General features: G+C 65.8%; 8 protein-coding genes across 8 annotated transcripts in view; 3 read left to right on the top strand and 5 right to left on the bottom strand.

Annotated features, from left to right (window-relative positions):
* PFL1_01919 (uncharacterized protein) overlaps positions 1-1,037 on the bottom strand; it is a gene marked incomplete at both ends in the record, with an annotated part of 1,352 nt that extends 315 nt beyond the window's left edge. The window contains 3 exons of the mRNA XM_007879430.1: positions 1-330; positions 432-943; positions 1,034-1,037. The exon at positions 1-330 is cut by the window's left edge and continues 315 nt beyond it. Of these exons, the coding sequence (XP_007877621.1) occupies positions 1-330; positions 432-943; positions 1,034-1,037 (846 nt within the window). The remainder of the gene's footprint in view (positions 331-431; positions 944-1,033) is intronic.
* Positions 1,038-2,250: 1,213 nt separating this feature from the next.
* On the top strand, positions 2,251-3,728 carry PFL1_01918 (uncharacterized protein; the record flags this gene model as incomplete). Its single annotated transcript, XM_007879429.1, has 3 exons — positions 2,251-2,587; positions 2,727-2,880; positions 2,990-3,728. The coding sequence occupies 3 exons, from the start codon at positions 2,251-2,253 to the stop codon at positions 3,726-3,728; spliced, it is 1,230 nt and encodes a 409-aa protein (XP_007877620.1).
* Positions 3,729-3,940: 212 nt separating this feature from the next.
* PFL1_01917 (uncharacterized protein) lies at positions 3,941-5,202 on the bottom strand (the record flags this gene model as incomplete). Its single annotated transcript, XM_007879428.1, has 2 exons — positions 3,941-4,955; positions 5,042-5,202. The coding sequence occupies 2 exons, from the start codon at positions 5,200-5,202 to the stop codon at positions 3,941-3,943; spliced, it is 1,176 nt and encodes a 391-aa protein (XP_007877619.1).
* Positions 5,203-6,905: 1,703 nt separating this feature from the next.
* PFL1_01916 (uncharacterized protein) lies at positions 6,906-8,582 on the top strand (the record flags this gene model as incomplete). Its single annotated transcript, XM_007879427.1, has 4 exons — positions 6,906-7,340; positions 7,450-7,863; positions 7,948-8,011; positions 8,116-8,582. 4 exons carry the CDS (start codon positions 6,906-6,908, stop codon positions 8,580-8,582), a joined length of 1,380 nt encoding a protein of 459 aa, XP_007877618.1.
* A 49-nt stretch (positions 8,583-8,631) lies between these two features.
* PFL1_01915 (uncharacterized protein) lies at positions 8,632-10,167 on the bottom strand (the record flags this gene model as incomplete). Its single annotated transcript, XM_007879426.1, has 1 exon — positions 8,632-10,167. The coding sequence occupies one exon, from the start codon at positions 10,165-10,167 to the stop codon at positions 8,632-8,634; it is 1,536 nt and encodes a 511-aa protein (XP_007877617.1).
* Positions 10,168-11,044: 877 nt separating this feature from the next.
* Positions 11,045-12,378, top strand: PFL1_01914 (uncharacterized protein; the record flags this gene model as incomplete). Its single annotated transcript, XM_007879425.1, has 3 exons — positions 11,045-11,400; positions 11,496-12,210; positions 12,322-12,378. 3 exons carry the CDS (start codon positions 11,045-11,047, stop codon positions 12,376-12,378), a joined length of 1,128 nt encoding a protein of 375 aa, XP_007877616.1.
* Positions 12,379-13,041: 663 nt separating this feature from the next.
* Positions 13,042-14,538, bottom strand: PFL1_01913 (uncharacterized protein; the record flags this gene model as incomplete). The annotated part of the gene is made up of 6 exons (XM_007879424.1): positions 13,042-13,164; positions 13,270-13,416; positions 13,507-13,653; positions 13,735-13,791; positions 13,868-13,968; positions 14,067-14,538. 6 exons carry the CDS (start codon positions 14,536-14,538, stop codon positions 13,042-13,044), a joined length of 1,047 nt encoding a protein of 348 aa, XP_007877615.1.
* Positions 14,539-16,220: 1,682 nt separating this feature from the next.
* PFL1_01912 (uncharacterized protein) overlaps positions 16,221-17,507 on the bottom strand; it is a gene marked incomplete at both ends in the record, with an annotated part of 1,443 nt that continues 156 nt past the window's right edge. The window contains 2 exons of the mRNA XM_007879423.1: positions 16,221-17,030; positions 17,107-17,396. Of these exons, the coding sequence (XP_007877614.1) occupies positions 16,221-17,030; positions 17,107-17,396 (1,100 nt within the window). The remainder of the gene's footprint in view (positions 17,031-17,106; positions 17,397-17,507) is intronic.

Genomic DNA, 17,507 nt, shown 5'->3' with positions numbered 1-17,507 from the left:
CGCGGCGGTACCGCTCCACCTTGGCCGCCCGCCGCCGCCGTCGACCCGCTCGCTCGCCTCGCCGCCCGACGCCCGCACGGCGCCCGGCCCGGCTCCGCCTGCGCTCGATCCCGCCGCGACGGCCACCGCCGATGGGTTGACGTTGCCGCCTCCCGGTGTCGAGATGATGGAATCGTCCACGCCTGCCTGCTCCAGTGCACCAGGTCCGCCGCCGCCTGCGCCGCTGCCCCGACCAGCGTCGTTGGCCGAGCGATGCGCCGACGAGCTGCCCAGAAGGAACGGAGACTGCGACGGCGACTTGGCCGGCATCATGTTGGGGTAGACCATAAACTGCGGGATGAAGCGCAGAGTAGGCAGCGTGCTCTGTCAGCGTTGCGCGCGGTCTCTCTGGGATCTCGACCGGCCGGCCTGCACCGACGCCAGACACTCACGAGCATGTGCGGAAAGGTGCTCCCGAAGAAGGCGCCGTCGATGGTTCCGTGCCGGCTGCTCTTGGGACTGTAGATGTCCTCGCACCGCGGACAGTAGAGCTTGACGGCTTTTTGAAAGGGCAGGTCCGAGAGCCCGACGGGGAGGAGTGCCTGCTGGTAGCATAGCACGCGCGGGCACCGTCCAAAGTCGGCGCGCTTGTACTTTTCGAGCATCTTTGCCAGGCCGCGGGTGGTGATGATGTAGCGCGCGTGGACGAGGCCGTAGAGCAGGCGGGCCTGTGCCTCGACCTGGTCGCGCGACTCGTCCTCGAGGTCGTCCTCGAGCGCATCCGTGATGAGGTCGAGCGCCTGCGGATAGTGCTGCACCTCGGCGTTGAGCCCGGTCAGGTTGAAGCGGTCCAGAATGTAGTCCTCGTCGACCTCGCAAAAGTACTCGTTGCCCTTGGTCGAGAGGAACCACGTCACCCACGAGTTGGCGGCGTAGTCCGACGAGCCCGTCGACAGGTCATCCACTGCGGTGGGGTGTGGCAGGAGCGGGCGAGGAGAGCCAATGTCAGCCAGGGCTGGGCGGCAAGCTGACGGTCGCAAGGCCCGTCACTCACTCATGATGGGCGCAGAGCGAGCCCGTGCGGTCGCAGCCGGGGTCTAGGCGAGCGTTCTTGGCCGGCAAACGTGTGTCTGATGTTGCGGGTCGAGCGAGACGCTGCTGTCGGGTCGTCCGTCCGTGTCCTGAGTCGGTTGTACGTCGATCTCTCCGCGCGTGATGAGAGGGAATCTGCAGGTCGATGGGCTGTGGATGGTTGTCGTAGGTACAAGGCGGAAGCGCCGCGTCCAACGCAGGCCCAGCAAAACCCCACGCCCGTCAGCCTGGCCTGCCTGACCAGCCAGCCGAACGTGATCATTGCCAGGCTCGGAAGACGGAGGATGGCTCTCCGCTAGACATCGGGTGGGGTCTTATCGGGCAAGGCATGGCAAAAATTCGATCTGTCCCGACGAGGGCCAGGCAGGCCTTGGCTTGGACCGACTACGCGCCGAGGGGCCAGCTGGCTCGACGCCGGCCAACACGCCGCTCGCTGGCTGCCCCAAGAAACCCTTTGACCAGGCCTGGTCTCGGTGGGTGGCCCCCCCTGCCCGCCGCGCTTTTGGGGCAAGCACGCGAGCGGAACTTGCCGTCGGCGTGGACGGGAGAGCATGTCGGTCTCCGCCGCCCCTCTTCCGGCCTCATCGCCTGGTGCCTCCTCTCGACATCGTGGTCTAGGATGCTAGACATGTCGCTGGCTCAGTGCTCGACATGAAGACCTGCCAGCCAACCGTCCCTTCGAAGGGCAACATCGTATCGCCGACGGCAAGCTGAGGCCGTGCGGCGGACGGAGGGGGGGATCGATATTCCGCTGCTCGCTGCGAGGGTGGGGGAGCGCGAAAAAAATCCAAATTTTTGGAAGGCGCCCGCCGACGTCGGCGAAAGGGAGAGGCAGGCAGGCGCGCGGCCGTCTTCTTTTTTGTCGGGCGCAGAGGCCAGAGCGAGCGGCAGCCTCGCAGGCAGGCAGGCAGGCAGGCAGGGTTCGACCGTGCGGCCCATCTCGAAGTCTGGCCGTCGCCGCCCCCATCTTACCTGCTCCTCGTCCCTCGCCGCCGCCGCCGTTGATCGACAAGCAACCTCGCCTTCGCCCACGCCATCTCGCCTGGCCAACTCTCTGGATCTCTCAGCAGCACCATCGCCGCCACCACCACCACCCCCGCCATCCCTCCTACCCTCTTCGCCCTCCTCCCCTCCGTCATCCTCCCCTCCTCGGTCCTCGCCGCCACCTCCTCTGTCGACATGTCCGCCGCCCGTACCGCATTTGCCTCGCTGGCCCGCAGCCAGGTCGGTGCCGCCGCCTCGCGCACCCAGGCCCGCTGCCTCGGCACCTCGTCTGCCATCAGGCAGCCCTCGAAGCTGCTCCAGCAGACCTCGTCCGCCTCGCCCGTCGCCAGCTCGTCGCGGTTGACCACCAACCCTGCCGCCCTCACCGCCTTCATCCCCTCGTCCTCGCGCAACGCCAGCACCGATGGAAAGCCCCAGGAGATGACCGTCCGTGATGCGCTCAACTCGGCCATGGAGGAGGAGATGCTCAGGGACGACAACGTCTTCATCCTCGGCGAAGAGGTCGCCCGATGTGAGTGACCGGCCGGTCGCGCTGCCGTGCCTCCCTGCGGAGCTGGCCCTGCCCTTGGAGTCGGCAGAGGTGCAGCCCGCCGCGTCCTCTGCAGAACCGCGTCTCTGACCACGTCTCCCGCACCCCTGTACGCCAACAGACAACGGCGCGTACAAGGTCACCCGTGGCCTCCTCGACAAGTTCGGCGAGCGACGTGTCATTGACACGCCCATCACCGAGGCCGGTTTCGCCGGTCTCGCCGTCGGTGCGGCCCTCTCTGGCCTTCGCCCCGTCTGCGAGTTCATGACGTTCAAGTGAGTGCGGGCGCGCACCGTCCGTCGCAGCGGGCTGGTCCTTCGTTGCTCCGCCCGACGCCTTGCTGACCGATCGCATGTCGACCCTTCTCCGCTGTGCGCCTCACAGCTTCGCGATGCAGGCCATCGACCAGGTCATCAACTCGGGTGGCAAGACTTACTACATGTCCGGCGGCAACGTGCCGTGCCCCATCGTCTTCCGCGGCCCCAACGGCGCCGCTGCCGGTGTCGGCGCCCAGCACTCGCAGGACTACGCGGCGTGGTACGCCTCGATCCCCGGTCTCAAGACCGTCAGCCCGTGGAGCGCCGAGGACTGCCGCGGCCTGCTCAAGGCCGCCATCCGCGACCCGAACCCGGTCATTGTCCTCGAGAACGAGATCATGTACGGCACCAGCTTCCCCGTCAGCCAGGAGGTCCTCTCTGACGACTTTGTCATCCCGATTGGCAAGGCCAAGGTCGAGCGCGCCGGCAAGGACATCACGCTCATCTCGCACTCGATTGGCATGACGTACGCCATGGAGGCCGCCGAGATCCTCAAGAAGGAGGAAGGCGTCGAGGCCGAGGTCATCAACCTGCGCACCATTGCGCCGCTCGACGTCGACACCATCCTCGAGTCGGTCAGGAAGACCAACCGCGCCGTCACCTGCGAGTCGGGCTTCCCCTTCGGCAGCGTCGGCTCCGAGGTCACGGCCACCATCAACGACTACGCCTTCGACTACTTGGACGCCCCCGTCGAGCGCGTCACGGGCGCCGCCATCCCCACCGCCTACTCTGAGCCGCTAGAGAAGCTCTGCTTCCCCAACACGGAGCTCGTCGTCAAGGCCGCCCGCCGCGCGCTCTACAAGTGAGCCCTGCCGTAGGCCAGGCGCGGTACGGGTGACGGCGGAAACGACGCGGCCCCTCTGCGATACTCGAACGCCTCCTGTAGATCCGATGCATTCCCTGTTCTCTGCCAGTTGTTACCTCCGGTTGCCGTTTTTTCAATTGCGATTACCACAGATCACAGACGGGGTCGATGCGCGCGGCGGCGGCGACGCGGAGTCTACGGGGCAAGCGCAACCTAGGCCTTGTAGCCGGCCTCGGCGAGGGCCTCCTTGATGCTCTTGAGGAGGTGGTCGAGGTCGCCGCGCTGCTTGTCGTCGACGACGGTGACGCCCATGTGGCCGATGCGGAAGTACTCGTCCTTGCACTGCTTGTGCAGGCCGGCGGCGACGACAATGTTTCGGGCGACGAGCTTGGGCAGCAGGTCGGTGGCCTTGATGCCCTGCGGGTAGCGCACGGCCGTCATGCCGTGGGCGCCGTCCTTGATGCCGTCGGCGACGAGCTGCTTGAGGCCGAGGTCGTGGGTGACAAAGTTCTTGACGCGGTCCGAGGCCTCGACGTGCATCTGGAGGCGCTGCTCGACCGACACGGCGCCCTTTGTGATGGTCGACAGGCTGGCGTGGAGCGCGTAGATGAGGTTGGTCGGCGGCGTGCCAAAGTAGGCGCCCGTGCCGGACTCGTAGGCCTTCATGACGGGCAGCCACTTGGACCACGACGCGTAGTAGCTCGTCGGCGGCGCCGTCCGGCTCTCGAACGCGGCGATGGCCTTCTTGCTGGCCGCCAGGATCATCAGGCCGGGAGGGCAGCCCAGGCCCTTTTGCGAGGCGGTAAGGACGACGTCGATGCCCCACGCGTCCATGCGGATCTCCTCACTGGCGACGCTGCACACGCCGTCGAGGACGAGGATCGTCTCGGGGCTGACGCGCTTGACGAGCTCGCCGAGGCCCTTGGCGTCGCTCAGCACGCCCGTGCTCGTGTCGACGTGGGTAAAGGTGAGCACCTTGTACTTCTTCTTCTTGAGCGCCTCCTCGACCTCGGCGAGCGAGGGCTTGGAGCCGATCGGCGCCTTGATCTGGTCCACCTTGGCGCCGTACACCTCGAGGCACTCGGCGAAGCTGTCGCCAAAGTAGCCCGAGTTGAGCACCAGCGCGCTCTCGCCGGGCTGCAGGCAGTTGGCCGCGACGTGGTCCCAGCCGAGCGTGCCGGAGCCGGCGGTGAGCACGGGCTGCGCCTCGGTCGAGAACAGCACCTCTCTGCGCGGCGGCGGCAAGAGCAAACGGCGATAGGGTCAGTCGGGTCGGCGAAGATGTTTCAGGTCCGGGTCCCGCTTGCGGCTCACCTCAGCATGCGGATGCAGTCGCCAAAGACGGGAACAAAGTCGGGCGAGACGTGCGACATGGCCGGGTGGGCGTTGGCGAGCAGCACATCGTCGGCGACCTCAATGGGGCCGGGGATGACGAGGAGCTTGTGGGGCGCCTGCTTGAACTCCTGGGTCGACATGGCGTATTTGAGCGTGGAGGGGAGGCGCTGGGAGAGGTGCTGCTGGAGTTGTTGGACGCGGGTCTGTGCTGTGCCAGCAGCCGTGGGACCGGTGGCGTGGGTGATGGTGGCCGAGGTGGCAGAGGGCCGCGAGGACGAGGGCGATCCGACGATGGGGAGCGACGTCGGCGAGGTCGGGGTTGAGCCAGGGGCGGCCGCGATTTTATTGTCGGTCATGGCGAGCCGGGGAAGGGACGTGAAGGGCGGTGGGCGGCGGACCGTCGAGATGCCGGGTGCGGGTAGTGACCGCGTTGAGACGGAAGGGATGGCGCGGCCGTTGGAGAGGAGATCGAGCGGGGACCGGATGTGAGCGTCGGACGCGGCGTCGGTGATGGTGGTGGTGTTGATGAGGGTGAGGGCAGGGGGAGTGCGGGACCAGAAGAACGGTGAGCCAGCGGGGACCCGTTCCAGCGAGGCAGGGTGGGTTGGCGTCGGCATTGGGGTGGAGTCAGGCAGGAGGCGTGTGCGGGGCAAAGAGGGCGCCAGCGGGCACGGGAAATCGCCGGCGTCCAGAAGGGCAACGCCAAACGCCGAGATATGCGCCGCGGGGCAACACCCGTGCGAGAGAGACAAAGGGTGGGCAAGCGAGCGATCCGATCAGACCACGGCCAAGTCCGGGGTCATCGGCGATGGGCCGGTGCGGTCGGTTGACAGCATGGTGGTGATGGCGGCGGCGATAATTCAGATGTCGGCGTGGTGAGAGACAGGAGGATTCAACGTTGAGGGCGAGAGAGAAAGAGATGGAGAGACGAGGAAGGGCCGGTCAGCAAAGGGCCATCCGCGGCAGCCACCACTTACGAGTCGCAAGCCTCCAGCCGACACTCACGCTTGGTTGTCTAAATGCGTTCAGATGGGATGCGAAGGCCGTGCAAGAATGGCGGTGGCGATGGCGGTGATGGTTATGGTGATGGTGAGAGGGAGAGGAGGGCGGGCAGTCGGACGCATCGGTGACGATGCGAAGCGTGGGCCCATTCTCGATTCACGGGGCAGAGTCGGCATCGGCCACAGCGACGCCTCGGTGGCCCGTGATTTTCCCCGCTCCGTGCAACGCCGGAAGCCGTACGACCGCCTCGGCCTGGCGGAACCAACAGCTTTCGTTTGTTTTTTGATCATATGTTGCAATATATCGGCCGTGACATCAACCGCCTCGTTAGCGTAGTTGGATTATCGCATCTGTCTAATACACGGTGCTTCAGCATGAGCTGAGAGTTAAACAGAAGGTCACTAGTTCGAGCCTAGTACGGGGCATTACCTTTTTGGGGTTTGCAGCAACCGACTCGATGCCGCGCTGTCTGGCACGCAGGTTGACGCTTTCGTGCGTGGGTGCGTGTGCATGTTCCTGGCTCCAAGGGTCCCGGCGGAAACGGGGTGGAGGGGTCGAGGCTAGGCCGAGGGCAGCCCATTCGGCTTGTGTGTCCCGTCCGTCGCTCAAGGGGCAGAGGCAAGAGGTACAACCCACGATCCATCGAGCGCTCTACCATCCCCTCTGTCGCTCTTCCCGGCCCTACGTCGATTCGACGAGGATCAACATCCACCGCAATCGACGCTCTGACGAATCAAGCATAGAAGGCAATTCCAGACACCCTGCACTCCGGCACTCGTAACTTATCGCCTCGGAACGGAACGGATAGAACGTCGCCCGGCCTCGCCCCTCTGCTCTCACCATGGCCACCGCGCAACGCCCCGACGGAGGCGGGCCTTCGCCCGCTAACCCTCCCCTGAAGACGCCCGAAGCCTACACGATCCCCATCTCGTCTCGCGCGCCGCAGTCGACGCTCGTGCAGACGATCCTGTTTGCGGTGGTGTTCAACTTCTGCATCCTCTCTGCCAACCTGGTCCAGATTCTCGCCTTTCCCCTGTCGCTCCACCCCAACACGCAGCCCTATTTCGTCGCCATCATCCGCTATACCAAGCTGGCGTTTGGACGTGCGCTGCTGGTCATTTCACAGTTCTTTGGGCCCACCCGGCTCGTCCTCAGCTTTGGCGACGGCAAGGGCGGGTACCTCGACCCGGAGCAGTTTGTGCAGCGCGACAAGCAGAGCGGCAAGGTGCAGCATGTCGATCTACCCAGGAAGAGCGTGTGGATGTCCAACCATCAGGTGCGTGCCCGTCCGCACCGTCCCTAGGTGCTGCCAGCTGCTCGGCCACTGACGCCCGTGCCGTTCCCCCAACTGCGCCCCTGCTTCTTCCCCCCTTGCCGATGGCCAGGTCTATACCGACTGGCTCTACCTCTGGTGCCTCGCCTACTACTCTGACCTCGCCGACTCGATCCTCATCATCCTCAAGAAGAGCCTGAAGTGGGTTCCCTTTGTCGGATGGGGCATGCAGTTCTTCCGCTTCATCTTCCTCGCCCGCAACTGGGCGGCCGACCAGGGGCCCCTCGCACAGCAGCTCGAGGAGGTCGCTGCGCACCGCATCGACGAAACCGAGGCGACCAAGAAGCTCCTCCTCCTCATCTTTCCCGAGGGCACCCTCGTCTCGCCCAACACGCGGCCGCTCTCGAAAAAGTACGCCGACAAGATGGGGTACGAGGACCTGGAGAACCTGTTGCTGCCCAGGAGCACCGGGCTGTTCTTCTGCCTGCGGACGTTGGGCAGGGAGGTCGACGACCTCTGGCTTGTGGTGAGTGGTGCCAGGCTCGCTGTGGCGTGTTTCCTTGGGCCGGGATCTGACACTAAACCTCTGCCCACCTTCCGCTGCCTACAGGACTTCACCACGGGCTACCCCGGCATCCCTCCCGCTGGCTACGGTCAGAGCTACTACACGCTTCGTGAGTGCGGCGTCGCGCACGCGTGCCCCGCCTTCGATGGCCTTGAACTTTGTCGCGCTGAACGAGACTGTCCCTCTCTGCCCGTCCTTGTTCTCATCCTCCAGGCTCGGTCTTTATGCAAGGCGTTCCCCCGCCGGCGGTCCACCTGCACTTCACCATGACGCGTCTGACGGCGCCCAAGGGGACGACGTCGTTCAACCCGGCCTCGGTCTCGTCGATCTCGACTTCGGACCTCGACGTCCCGGCGCTGGGCGACTTGTCGAGCAAGGACTCGAGCGAGGCCGAGAAGAAGGCATTCGATGAGTGGCTGCGCAACCGCTGGATGCAAAAAGACGAGCTGATGCGCAGCTTCTACAGGCACGGCGACTTTGTCCAGGGCGCCTTTGACAAGGTCGCCAAGGAGCGCGGCCTAGAGACCAAACGGGACGACAGCGGTAGGTTTGTCGTTGTCCCCGCCGAGCTCAGGAGCCTGAGCGAGGTCGGCGATGCGTGCTGCTGGGGCCTGGGCATCGTGGGCGCCTGGTATGCCGCCAAGACGCTGGCATGGGCCTGGAGCTTCTTCAAGCAGTAGCGGTGGTGGACCGCTCGAGCTCGACGCTCTGTCGACGATCTGGATCTATCTATTCCTCTTTATGATCCCGTATCAGCTCGGCCGGTACGTCGATGCTCCCCTTGATTATCCTCCTCGCGGTGCGGTAATAGACGATCGATTCCGGCACCTCGCCTCCGCCATCCGCTTTCACCAATCGGATCGAAGCCGAAGAGACGCCCGCCGGCTGGCCGACCGAGATGCTGCGGATGCCTTCTTCGTCCTCGGCCGCCGCCGGGCCGCAGCTCGATTGCCGCACGGCCTGCTCGATGGTCGAATCGGCAAACGCTCGGCCGCACGCCAGCGCAGAGAGGCACGTGGCCGGCACGGTGCGATGGACGTTGCCGACGCTGACAGCGCGGATGAGGATGTGCATCTCGTCTCCCTCGACCCGTTGGCCGCCCGTGGTGGCGTAGCCCTGCGGCTGCGAGGGGTGGACGAGGCAGATCTTTGGCGCCGACGGCGACATGGCTTTGGCGAGCGCCGGCGAGAGGGTGGCCGTCGCCTGCCGGACCTCCTCCAGCAGGTTCATCAGAGGGCGGTTGGCGTCGAGGTCTGACGGCGAGAGGGTCGGCAGCGCGTCGGCGTCAAGGATCGAGGATGGGATCGACGAGGCCGGGAGGAAGATGGTGGGCAGCCCTGCATTGATGACGGTCAGCGGCAAGGTGTGGCCCTGCACCGTCAGGCTGTCGAGGGACCGGCCGGTGGGCAGGAGGACCGACGTGTCAAGGGGCGTCGAGACGAGGATCCCGGGCGCCTTGCCCGGTACGCCAGAGATGGTGGTGGTGCCCGTCACTTCGGGGTGCCAGGCGACTTGCCGTCCCGCCTGGCCGCGGCTGCTCACAGCGATCATGGGCACGCTGGCGATCACGATGTGGCCCGACGAAGCGGCGAGAATGCGCACGGGGAACATGGTCGTGTCGCCGTCCTCTGGGATTGGCCGCGCGGGCTGAGTCCTAGCAAAGTGGGCCCGGACCTTTGCCTGCGGGACGACGCCTTCCTGAAGTGCAAAGAGCGCCACGGCCGAAACGAGGTTGCCGCAGGTGCTCGACCAGTCGATCTGATTGCCCTTCTCGACGGGGACCTGTCCGAAGCGGTAGACGACGTCCCAGCCGCCGGCGTCGTCTGCTGCCGCCCTGACCTCGTCGTCGATCCACTCGCCGACGTCGCCGACCCAGCGGTGATTGTCGCCTCGCCGCTGCACCTCGCGGCTGAGCGACGACGATGGTGGCCCCACGACGGCCGTCTTGGAGAGCGAGCTGATGCCGCCTCCCAGGCCGTCAATCTGGCGCTTGTCCGGGTCCGGGGATCCCATTGCGCTGCAGATGATCTTGTCCCGCACATCGGAAGGGAACCGAGCCAAGGTCGACGCCGGCCATAGCAGGCCTTTCGAAGTCCCGCCGCGGTAGAAGGAGCACGGTATCGGTGCCAGGCCCCAGCCTTGCTGCGCAGGAGAGGGCTGCGGAGCGTTCATCGAGAGCGGGCGCCGCATCGAACGGGCGATGGGCCGAGCCGATGGCCGGAACGGCGCGAGGCGCAGGGATACCAGAGGCAGCCTAGCCATCATCGTGCGCGCTCCTCCTAATGCGCCGGCGTGGCGGTGGTGGCAGCGAAGAGTTTCCAGAACAAAGGCCGCAAGAATTAAGAATGCCTTGATCGCCGTACTTGGTCGTCGTGTGCGAGGCGGACGGCGTTATCGGTAAGCTGAGCTGTATGTTGTTGCGACAAACATGCCGGTGGGAGCGCCCTATCGAGGTCGAGGCAGGCCATCTATCTCCACGCCGTCGCTTGATCGATTTCGGCTTTCTTGCGGCCATCGGCCCCTTCCGCTCGCTCGCGGCTCTGAGCCGATGCTTGCGTGGCCTGCCTGCGGATCCTCCCTGGTGTCAAGCGCCGCCGTCGCCGTCGCTCGTCCCTGCTCGACACCATCGTCAGCGATGTCGCTCGCCACCAGACCAAGCCGGCAGCACGACGTGCACCACCTGTTTCGGCGCCGTCGCCGGGCTTGCGGGTGTCGTCGACCGGCTCGATTCCGGCAATCTTGCCTGGCCCTCTGAGGCCCCCCGTTATTGTGCGAAGAATTCCTTGCTTCCAGCAGGCAGGCGTCGTTTTCTGCCGGCGCCGAGCAGGCGACGGCCCATGCGTCATTTTCTGGCTGGCCTGGCGCGCTCCCTCGCACGCACCCACGCACCCGCCCACGCACGGTTGTCGGTGCACGCCGAAACCCGTCCACGGCGGCGCCCCCAGCCTCGTCCTTCGGAGCTGCCGAAGGAGAAGAGCGCTCTGATCTGCTTGCTGCTCACGTCGGATCGATCCAAGCTTCTTCTTGCGTCCTGATCCTCTCGTCTCGCCTCGCTCATCTCGCACTCGTTCTCCTCACTGCCACCCTCCTCACCATCACCATCCACACCTGCCCCACCTACCGCCCCGCTCTGCACGCAAAGATGACCTCCCAGAAGCCCAGGATCCTCATCCCCGGCGGTGCCGGCTACATCGGCTCGCACGTCGCCCTGGTCACGCTCCTCACCCGCAAGTTCCGCGTGACCGTGCTCGACAACTTCCACAATGCCTTCCCCACCGCCGTCAAGCGCCTCGAGAAGATCGCCATCGACGAGCTCGGTGAGGGCGCGTCCCAGCAGGAAAAGGACGACTGCAAGGTCGACGTCTTCAAGGGCGACCTCCGGTCCAAGGACGACATCAAGAAGGTCTTTGACGCCTACTCGGGCGACGACAAGATCTGGGGCGTCATCCTCACCGCCGCGCTCAAGGCCGTTGGAGAGAGCTCCGAGATCCCGATCGAGTGAGTGCCGGAGCACGATCCGCTGCTCCTAAGAAGAGACCCGAGGCTGACCTTCCCCCTTACGTCGCCGCTGCCGCCGCCCGCCACCGCCGCAGCTACTACGCCGTCAACGTCGGCGGCCTGGTCAACCTGCTCTCGGTCATGCACGAGAACAAGTGCACCCGCCTCGTGTACAGCTCGTCGGCCACCGTCTACGGCACGCCGCCCAAGGTGCCCATCCCCGAGACGTCTCCCTTTGCGCCCGAGTCGGTCTACGGCCGCACCAAGTGGATGAGCGAGGTCATCATCCGCGACACGTGCGACGCCTACCCCGAGTGGCGCGCCATCGGCCTGCGCTACTTCAACCCCGCCGGCGCGCACAAGTCGGGCCTGATCGGCGAGGACCCGCGAGGCAAGCCGGGCAACCTGCTGCCCCTCCTCTCGCAGATGGCCGTCGGCAAGTACCGCGAGGGCGGCCTCAAGGTTTTCGGCAATGACTACCCGACCCCGGACGGCACCTGCGTCCGCGACTACATCCACATCGAGGACCTCGCCGGCGGCCACGTCAACGCCCTCGAGGCCCTCGACCGCGACGAGATCTTTGCCGAGGGCAAGACCGACACCAAGGGCAAGTACCGCGCCTACAACCTCGGCAAGGGCGTCGGCATGAGCGTCCTCAACATGGTCGACGCCATGCGCAAGGTGTCCGGCTACGAGTTCCCCACGACCATCGTCGGCAGGAGGACCGGCGACGTCCCCGACCTCACCGCCGACCCGACGCTTGCCGAGCAGGAGCTCGGCTTCAAGGCCACCCGGACGCTCGACGACATGGTAAGTGGCCGCAGAGGCGTTCCCTGCGTGTCTAACAGGCGGCTCCTCGGCGATGGCTGACCAACGCACCTTCCTCCGTCTCTGAACGCTTGCATCCCACTCTGACCGCAGGCCCAGGACCTCTGGAGGTGGCAGAGCAACAACCCGAACGGATACGGCGAGCAGTGATGGCGAGGTCACCATGGTGGATCCCATTCGCGCAACCTGCTCCATCTCGCCCCCACGCCTGTTATTCATACACCACCGGCGGCCGCCGCTGCTGCCCCTTTGGCAATGCCCACTTGCTCGACATGCCCGTCAGAGACGAGGAACGACGCCCTCGCTGTTTGTAACATTGACATACCACCTGACCCGTCCGCCGTTCACGAATTCGACCGGGACCACCAACCGAGCGCTCCTTGGCCGCGAGTGGGTGATGGAACTCAGCCCATGCGGTGATGTTGCTCTGCATCAATGAGGACCGGCCATCACCGGGGGTGCCACAATCTTCTGGTCTGGCCAGCGTTTGAGCCCAGTCTTGCTCGCTAGCTCGGCTCCGCCACATTTCTTCCACGAAGACGAGCGGTCTGAATCAGACAAGCTCTTTGTCAGCTGGACAAGGACGGTCAGCATCTCGATTGACGTCGGGACGGCACCAGGCCAGTACCTGACATTCAGCATTGCGAGACTGTGTAGAACTTTCCGAACCGGTAGGGAAAGAAAGGACGGCGAGGGGCTCTAAGGAGCCAGGGAGACACAGAGCGAGCGTGGCAGCCGCCATCAACGGCGCATCGAGCGACCGTGATGACGGGCGGGGGAAAAGAGCTGAGGAGGTAGCGCAGGGCGGTTCTCTCAGTACCCGAGGGCCTTCTTCATGTAGCTGGCACCCATGCCCTGCACGGAGCTCGATCCGCCATAGAGGAGGTGCGGCGGGTTGATGCCGAAGCCGTGGGTGGTGTCGCACACGCCGTCGCCCTGCGTCGCCATGCCGACGCCATCGAGTAGAGGGGAGGAAGGTTGCCGTCGTCAGCGCGGCCAGGTCAAGCGACAACACTGCGACGTCGCTGCCGTCAGACTCACAAAGATGCAGATGTCGAGCACCTTGGGGACCCAGTTAGCCGGGATGCCGCCCAGCATGGCCATCATGCCGCCGACCATCTTGGTGGAGCTGCCGCCGCGGTCGTCGACGTTGCAGTCCTTTCCAGGCTGCCGCTCGGGGTTTCCCACCTGGTGATGTCGAAACCGGGCGGGGGTCCGAGGTCGTTAGTCCACGCCATCGCACGGCGGGGCCACCACGGCAACGTCGGGCCGACTCACGAGCACGACGCCCCGGACAGCGTCAAAGGCGGCTCCGGTGAGCTTGGGCATGGCGTTGGTGGTGGCGGCGGCGCCCTGCGAGTAGCCCTGGAGGATGAAGCACTCCTTCGGGCTTGTACGCAGCACGCTGTTGACCTTGTTGACGATCTTTCGGCGTGGGCATGGGCAGCCAACGGTCAGCCAAGGCGTCACTCGGCCGGAGGGCGGGCGGATGCGCCTGCCACTCACATCCAATGTTCCCACCGTCGAGATCTGGCTCCAGTCGGCAGGATACAGGGTGTTGTACTGTCGAGCAGAGGCGACGGGGGCGGCGATCGTCAAGAGGTTGTGACGCGGCGCCGTCGACTGCGCAGGCACTCACCTGCTTGCCGCCCGGGGCAGCCATGAGCAGCTGCTGGTTCATGCCCAGGAAGCCGACCGAGGGTCCTTGGAGCTCTGTAGTTCCTCTGGTGTTGATGATGGCTGGCAGACGTGCGTCGAGCGACGGGCGACGGGGAGCGGACAAGTCAGGGCTGTGTGGCGTCGTCGCCGCTGTTGCCCGCACTGACGGGTTCACTCACTGTAGCTGTCGCATTTCCCTCCGGCGCCGCCGCCCGGGGAAGTTGGGCTTGCAGCGGAGGGTGCACCAGCTGAGCCACCGGTAGATCCGCCGGCAGATCCGTCCGTGGATGCACCGCTCGACCCACCTCCAAGGAGGCTCGACAGGCCGCCGGCAGATCCGCCGCCGAGGAGGCTCGGGGCAGCGCTGCCGGCAGATCCGCCCGGGCTGGGAGGGCTGGAAGATCCACCCGCGGATACACCGCCCGGGCTGGGAGCGCTGGAAGACCCACCCGCAGATACACCGTCAGGGCTGGAAGCGCTGAAAGATCCGCCCGCGGATCCACCCTGTAAGCGACTGAGGAGGCCGCCGGGAGATCCGCCAGCGGAGCCACCGCTCGAGCCGCCACCGAGGAGTCCGGAGCCCATACCACCGAGGGGATTCGCGGTGGTGGCGCCGATGAGCGCGGCGACAAAGACAATGGAGAGCTTCATGGGTGGGAGGCCAGGTTTGTGGCGGGTGAGTGAAAAGTCTGGGGCGGATCGAGATGGAGGCTTGGAGGGCGCTGTTGCGATCGGGGGGTTCGAGACGCGGAGATGGCTGTCGATATTGACGAGATGCTGTTGGAGGTCCTCGCTGCGATGCTGCCTTATATCTCCTTGCACACGTCTGGGAACCGCCTTGCTCGACAAGTTCTGCTAGCAGCGAGCCATCCTGTGACCTGCTGGAGTCCGAGCCCTCGAGATGGCAAGTGAAGGACCGCGAAAGGACGAGCGCCCGAGCGCAGTGCGGCATCCTCCCAACGTCGGCTGAGCCGCCCGCAGGAAGGGAGCGCCCCGCGCAAGAGGTATTGTGTGCATCCATGCTGGGCCAATCGCCGGGCAGCATCATGGCTGGCCGCACCGCTACCGCCAGTGGGGATCGCGGGATGGGCCGAGTTGGCACCTAGGTTGTCTCGGTGCAAAGCGCTGGCGATGGCGTCCTGAATAGACGAGGTGGTGGTCGTCTCGAGGGGAGGCGGACTTTGAAGAAGCGCTATCTCCTCTCTGTTCCCGAAAGAATCGGTGCGGCATCCTCTTCACCGACGGGCTGTCCGTTTTGACGAGGGCGGCGGGATGTTGAGGCGGCAGGCTGTCGATGCGGCTTGGGCCGTGATACGCGCCACTCGTGAATGTGTGCCCGCCCTTGACCGATCGCGCCAGCAGGTCAAGTTTAGCGCCATCCGCCATGAATCGCAGATTCTGCCCGCTCGTCCACTGTGCGCCAAGGCGCGATAGCGATGCGCATTAGCGCTGGCGGCGGAGAGGACAATTGGTCGTGAGAGGAAGGTCACTGAGCACGACCTGTGGGTGCAGACAAGGCGGCAAGGTTCGAGGCTGGTGGCCTGTCAGTGGTCCAGTCCTGGAGTCGTGCTCTGCCTGGCCTTCCGGACGAGCCGAATGGATGATGTCCTGAAAGTCAAACGTTGAGCGGATGCAGTATCGACTCTATCCGACATGGCCACCAGGCGGATCCTCTTTCGCCGTGCGGAAGGGCCGGGGGGTTGCGCCGCCTACGGAACGGCCGCCGGCTAAATGGCGACCCGTCACGCGCCAAGTAGTGCGCCCAGCCTGCAGACTAGGAGCGTGGTCCGAGATCCTCCTAGCTCGCGAACGAAACAAAGGAGACGAGGCTGAACTTAGATCTCGTACGGTCTGTTGTCGGCTTGAAATCGGGGCTAAGGGTGCCGTATCGACAGCATGCCGCGGGCGGCGTGGACCGCTGCGGCGTCTTCCCAGCTGGCCGGGCATGATGGCACGGCATCGCGTCGAAATGCCCGACTCAGCTATGCCAAGTCCTCGGTCCGTTCCGCAACCGACCTCGCAGCCACGCCCGCGATGGAACGCGACGGCCCGCCCTGCCACGTAGCCTGGCCACTCGGCTCAGGCCGGGACAAACGCTCTTCCCCTCTTAGCCGGGATACACGATTCGCTAGTACGGCGGCGCGGCGATTCAGAGCAAAGTGAGCGACAGCTCCGTCCACGGGCGGCCTTGATGGTGCCGCGCTGCGCAAGCGGCCCTTGATCAACGGCAGTAGCCAATACTCCCACCGCGTCGCACACGCGGTTCGCGGCCCGCCGCAGCGGCAGTCTCGCTCGCTGCACCGCCCGTTTCTATTGCGTCGCCGGCCTGCCACCTACAGCCGCGCCTGTCGCGCCTGCCCCTCGTGCGCCCACTGCTCGACGAGCTGGGCCACCTCTTCTGCAATACCAAAGCTCGACTGGTATCCGCTGGCGGCGATGCCGTAGGCGTGGATGACGTCGACGGCGCTGCCACTGCGGCCGCGCACCTTGTCGCCCCGCTCGACGCGGGCGCCACCCTCCCTGCCCGGACGCAGGCCAACGTTGATGCCGACGAGGCCCTTCTGCTTGAGCTCCTTCCAGTCGGCGTGCCTGCGCCGGCCCTGCGGGTCCTGCCACAGCAGCTGCGGGCAGATGTCGACGCAGCCCTCGAGGATGCGGTCGGTCATGGCGTCGTTGGGCGACTTTTGGTCGGAGCCGACCTCGAACGAGCCGCCGAGGATGACAAGGCCCGACTGGGCGCGCGGGATGACGTAGAGCGTGGGCTGGCCGGGCTTCATGACGCAGCGCGCGATCGAGTCCTTGCCGGTAAAGGCGGGCACAGAGACGAGCAGCGTCTGGCCGCGGATCGGGTGGACGGCGGCGTCGCGGACGTCGTCGAGCGCCGCGGCGCCCAGACCCGTCGCGTTGATAATTAGTGACGACGCCGGGTGCAGCGACGCGGCGTCGGCCAGCGAGGCCACGGTCGAGGTGCGCTGGATCGTCACGGGCGGACGGAGGGGCCGAGACCCGCTGGGCTTGATGTGGCGCGGCGAGGCCGACGTCAGCTCCGAGACGAGCCAGGCCGTGTAGTTGGGCACCGAGATGGTGAAGCTGCGGTAGCTCGTGCCGTACTGCGAGCCGGGGATGGCGGGAATCTCCTTGAACTGCGGGCGAGAGGCAATGTGGCGTGGTCAGCAAAGCGGGACGCAAACACGCCGCAGGCAGCCCGCACCGACTCACGTCAAAGACGACGTCGCGGAACCACAGCTCCTCGCGCTGGTCGAAAAAGTGGGTAAAGTCCATCATGGCCATGGTCTCGTCGGGGAGCGTCTTGTTGAGCTGCGTCCAGCGGCGGAACGTTGCGTGGTCGCGACGCTGCTCCTGGGGCGTCTTTGCAAAGGTGCACCAGTTGGCGCCGGCCCAGGGCGAGGCAAACGCCTGCGACGTCGAGTCCGACGGCAGATCGCGCGCAAAGATGTGCACCGCGTAGCCGGCCGCCCGCAGCTCGTACGCCGCCGTCAGCGACGTAACTGGCAGGGGGGAGGCGAGGGGAGGGGGGGGGGGGGGGGGGGGGGGGGTAGGGTCGAGGGAGACGGGAAAGGGGCGGAGGCCGAGGTGAGTTGGAGGTGGAGGGCGGGCCC

This window comes from Pseudozyma flocculosa (assembly GCF_000417875.1).
Source record: "Pseudozyma flocculosa PF-1 unplaced genomic scaffold scaffold00005, whole genome shotgun sequence".
NCBI classification, from domain to species: domain Eukaryota; kingdom Fungi; phylum Basidiomycota; class Ustilaginomycetes; order Ustilaginales; family Ustilaginaceae; genus Pseudozyma; species Pseudozyma flocculosa.
This window is presented reverse-complemented; position numbering and strand designations above follow the sequence as displayed.